This window comes from Chanos chanos, chromosome 8 (assembly GCF_902362185.1).
Source record: "Chanos chanos chromosome 8, fChaCha1.1, whole genome shotgun sequence".
NCBI lineage: Eukaryota > Metazoa > Chordata > Actinopteri > Gonorynchiformes > Chanidae > Chanos > Chanos chanos.
In genome coordinates, this window is record NC_044502.1 from 39,054,749 (window position 1) to 39,059,615 (window position 4,867).

General features: G+C 40.6%; 1 protein-coding gene across 1 annotated transcript; it reads left to right on the forward strand.

Annotated features, from left to right (window-relative positions):
• Positions 1 to 2,388: 2,388 nt before the first annotated feature.
• Positions 2,389 to 4,354, forward strand: pigv (phosphatidylinositol glycan anchor biosynthesis, class V). The gene is made up of 3 exons (XM_030782418.1): positions 2,389 to 2,452; positions 2,715 to 3,881; positions 3,991 to 4,354. The coding sequence occupies exons 1-3, from the start codon at positions 2,390 to 2,392 to the stop codon at positions 4,279 to 4,281; spliced, it is 1,521 nt and encodes a 506-aa protein (XP_030638278.1). The 5' UTR covers position 2,389; the 3' UTR covers positions 4,282 to 4,354.
• The last annotated feature ends 513 nt before the right edge of the window (positions 4,355 to 4,867 follow it).

Genomic DNA, 4,867 nt, shown 5'->3' on the forward strand with positions numbered 1-4,867 from the left:
ACCCAGGGGGAAGTACTTTTTTATAATAAAATAAATAAAATAAATAGTTGAAAAAAAAAAACTTTTAACCAAAGTTGCTGTCTCGTTTACAGTAAGTTTGGAGATTAACTGTGCCCTTTGCTCCCCCTTGGAGGGCTCAATGAGTACAAATCTCTGGTTCATATTTGGAGTCTTATCAGACTAATGGACTCTCCGTTTGGTATAGTTGCTGTATTTGGATGATATACATTCAGTCCCACAGGAACCAGCTTAATGGCTGTCAAAGCAGATATCCTTACAAAGGAGGCCTGTGCAGTAGATTGTAGACATTTTCTGTACAGTTCTCCACATGACTGTAAACATACTGTAACACTGTTTCACAAGGAGAAATGTTGGCTCAACAGCTCAACTATAGTTTTTAAAATGTTTTTAGTTTGATGGTAAAGAGAAAAAAAAAGGCTTTCTCCCCAAAGTATCAAGAACCTACAACACCCTTACCTCCTCTCTTCAACCCTTGATTGTATGAATTGACCCTTAAAAAGAGATCACCTCTTAGGACAGGTTTTCAACTTAAGAAGCAGCCATGGCTGTGGTGTATATAAGATGTTGTACATTACACCTCATTTCACTCTTCTCCCTCTATCTCTATCACACACTCTAATGCTTCTCAGTCTTTCTGTTCATGAAGAATGAAAGTGGACACTCAAGTTGGGTTCATTGCATCAAATCGCTAGGTATATAAACTGAAACACCTTTTGGCCCCTCACCCTCACTGTTCCTCCTTAGTACAGCAAAACACATCTGAAATATTTTAATTTCATCTCCTGGTACAACAAAATAAACTCTAGATGAAGAAACACAGTTGAGATTTTTTTTTCTCCAGTGATATGGATTCTGCATATTTGTATTTCGAACTATGTAGCTAAAAACTTAATGTAAATTCCTCTTTTTTTCCCTTTTTGGCTCAATGAATATCATTTATCAGTATGAAATCTTTATACTATATGTTCCATGTGGTAAGAATAAATGTACATTAAATCTTCGTAAGATGTTTGTGACGATTTTATTCATTTGAATCTCATGTTTTTGAGTGAACAGTGCATAAACCATTTCATTTTAGTTTTACTGAGTTGGAGACTCAAACCATAAGTAATATAAACACAACAACAAAAAGAACGGATTATGCTGTTCCATAAGTATCCAACTGGAAGTTTGCTGAGGAGTTCATGTAGTGATTTCTGCTGGACAGGTCTGTATAATCTTTTGATATATAGTACCACTGTTTTGTATATTAAGTACTGGAGCGCTGCTTGTCACATTCCTGGCAATTATCTGAGATTAAAATGTCAAAGTAATGTGCAACTCACAATGGTGGATGTGGGTTTCGTCATTCCAAAATTTGAAAATCTCCAACAGAAGCTCAGGACAAAGTCAAATGGGGACATGAATAATCTAGCAGCCGTATTTCACTAAGCACTCAGAACAGCTAGTCTTGTCTCAGTATATGAAGGGTGCACTATTAGAGGTAGTATAATCACTTGACTCTTCGAGGATTTATATAAAATCCCATACACGTTTATATAGAGGCATTGAAAAAAGTAAGAACAAAATCACTCTGAACCCAGTCAGATCAGAACACTTTTTTTTTGTTTTTATCACAACACATAAATGTTATAATCCATAGTTAAATACCAACACAAGCAACAGGTAGATATTATCCTTTATAAGACAATTATGTGCTTGTTCAGCCATATTTTTTCAGTGTATGCTGACGCTCAAGTTATGATTTTGAAATTGAATTCTAAGAAAGAACTACTTAATAAGGTGATGAGCCAGTTATCACCTCTGTAACATTACACATGAATCTACCTTGACAAATTTACAAAGTTTGCAGGGTAATTTTTTTTTTTTTTAGGTCAAACACAAACATTCGTTGAACTGTTGGACATACCCGCCAACAGCCACGTCCGTGTTATGCACTGTGCAGTCTGTGCTAAACGCTTTTATTTTGAAATTTCATCGCAGGTCATGGCCGGATGTACATGTGAACTTGTACTCACTCTTAACATACTCATCCAGAAAGCCGTATCTTAATTTCGTAACTAAACGCATTCTTGCAGTTAACTTCGACCTGGATACAGGGTGTCGGTGTATGAACGCTTTTAAATTATTTATTTCGTTGTTTAATAACCCGGAACAATTGTACCTCTAACACGTTATAGTTAGCACCTGCACTGGTCCTAGCTTCATTACTTCGAGCAACTGTAGGTAGCTCGCTACAATGGAACTAGGAAAGTGCGTAGGCATACATGAGACTGCCTACATTCATTTTGACACTGTGATAATTTCTTATGTGGAAATAAGCATGTGTACTAAATTGTCGTGAAAACTCCAGCTACATGGGAAAGATATGGACGAGTGGACGGTGGTGCAATTCGCTGCCATCACAAGAGCTATATCTCTGCTATTACAAGTGAGTTCATACCTCGGATAGTTGCTAGACGTTCCTGGGCTTGATTCCTCTTTGCGTTATACCTATCGTTGTCTTAAATTTGGAATATTGTTGTAGTATTCTATCAAGAAACTTATAAATTATCTGCCAACAACGAGCACACTGCCACCTTGTGTTCTAACGTATACTAGCACCCTGGCGTATATGGCACAACCAAAACCCTGTTTCCCCCCCCGCCCCCCGATATCAACATCCCACTAATGGTGACCTGTGTGTTTCCTAGGCTATACTGAATGCTGTGATTCCTGATCATGCTGCAGATGCCTTCAGTCCTCCACGGTTAGAGGAGCCCCGCCTCTTTGACCCCTTGATTGAGGTGCTGTTGGGAGGATTGTGTCACTGGGATTCAGAGCACTTCCTCTTTATTGCAGAGCGAGGCTATTTATATGAACACAATTTTGCTTTCTTTCCACTGTTCCCAATCACTCTAAGATCAGTAACAACCACTGTACTGTGGCCTCTGAATGGCTGGCTCACAGTCCGAGGACGCCTATTACTGGCAGTGGCTCTGGGTAACAGTGTTCTGTTCCTTCTGAGTGCAGTAGCGCTGTACAGACTGGGCTGTCTAGTGCTACAAGACAGATGTCTAGCCTTTATATCCAGCCTGCTTTACTGCCTCACGCCCGCTAATGTCTTTATGGTCGTCGGCTACTCCGAATGCCTGTTTGCGACGTTGACATTTGGGGGCCTGTGGCTACTGGAGAAAGAATTCATCTTAAAATCCTCCCTGTTGTTCGGTTTAGCCACTGCTGCCCGAGCAAACGGGCTTGTGAATGCTGGGTTTCTGCTGTACTCATCCTTACGGAGGGGTTTTGTTCAGGCCAGGGTCCTGAGCACAGGGGCCAGATCTTACCTTAGGTACTGCCGCTACATCTGGACAGCCATCTGCCTCTTGCTTACGTCTGCTGTATGCGTAAGCATTGTTTTCCTCCCTTTTGGACTTTTCCAGAACTATGCCTACCAGATTTTCTGTAAACCCTCCCTAACACAGGACCAGATATCTCCCGCACTTCTTAGACTGTCTAAGGAGAAAGGTTACAGGGTACCTGATGCCACTAAACCAACACCGAGTTGGTGCCACAACCCTGTTCCACTTGTCTATTCCTACATCCAAGATGTTTATTGGGATGTGGGCTTCCTTCGTTACTTCCAACTGAAGCAGATCCCCAACTTTTTACTTGCTCTGCCCATAGCCATCCTGGGTTTCATGGCCTCTTTTATATACATTACTGCTAACCCAGTTTATTGTTTGTGCCTTGGACTGTTGGATAGAAGGACAAAGCAGGAAGCAGAGAAGCCAACAGCTGGCTTCTTCAATCCCAAGGTGTTTGTCTATATCGTCCATGCTTCTGCCCTGCTTATATTTGGCATATTTTGCATGCATGTTCAGGTAAGACAGTTGACTGAATATGCATAACACTGGTCTAACGCATATAACAGGTACATTTGAACAGCTTGTGACACACATTGTTTTTGTTCTAACGTTGGCATTTCTCTAGGTTTTGACCCGTTTTCTAGCTTCTTCCTCACCTGTGATTTACTGGATCAGTGCTCACCTGTTGCTCCAGTACGAGCCACTTCTTAAAGAGAACCAAATGGCAACCCAAGGATCACAACAGGTTACACCTCACCAGCGGAAGGCCTGGGCATGCATGGACCACAACCCTGTCACTCAGCTTGTGATGCAGTGGAGGACCTGCTCCCTTACAACACGCTGCATTCTGGGATATTTCATCTCCTACTGGCTGATAGGTCTAGCTTTGCATTGCAACTTCCTGCCATGGACATGAAAAAAATATGGATGCTTGTGAAAGAGAAGGCATTCTTCCCCAGTAAACTATCGAACAATGGACCATATTTAATTACTTGACGATAGCACATTGTAAAGTTTTGTGTGTGAAATGTGTTTTGATCTAACCATTAAAAATGAATGAGATCACACTATCATGAGCAGAGCCTTCAATCCCTAGTGACATACAGATTCCTCTAAATATTTGCAACTTTCTCCATTGCTTATGGATTGAGAACGGTGGACATTAATAACACTCAGTGAATTGTAATTGCGCCTTAAATATAGGACACTTTAAACAGATCACTGCTTCAAAATCCCAGAGGCCTACTTAATGAAACAGAGCATCAGTGCGTCAAGTTACCATGGAAAATTTGGACCGACCATTTTTATGCTCAAACTTGTAAAGGTCGTTAGCATGCTAGCTATTCTGTATTACTCAGCAGCGTGTAAATCGTAGCGATGTTGCGACTACATTTATAGTAATGACTAACCAATGAACTGGTTAGATTAACTCATTAGAATACAACTGCTTAATATTTCTTAAGAATTTGGTCCCAGTCGATTAAATTAGCTAAATAACAGAC

Excerpts from the sequence above, each read along its gene's own strand:
- pigv (XM_030782418.1), top strand. The coding sequence starts at position 2,390 with ATGGACGAGTGGACGGTGGTGCAATTCGCTGCCATCACAAGAGCTATA. Across the intron at positions 2,453-2,714 it reads CTATATCTCTGCTATTACAA|GCTATACTGAATGCTGTGAT; the intron begins GTGAGTTCATAC and ends TGTGTTTCCTAG. Across the intron at positions 3,882-3,990 it reads TATTTTGCATGCATGTTCAG|GTTTTGACCCGTTTTCTAGC; the intron begins GTAAGACAGTTG and ends GCATTTCTCTAG.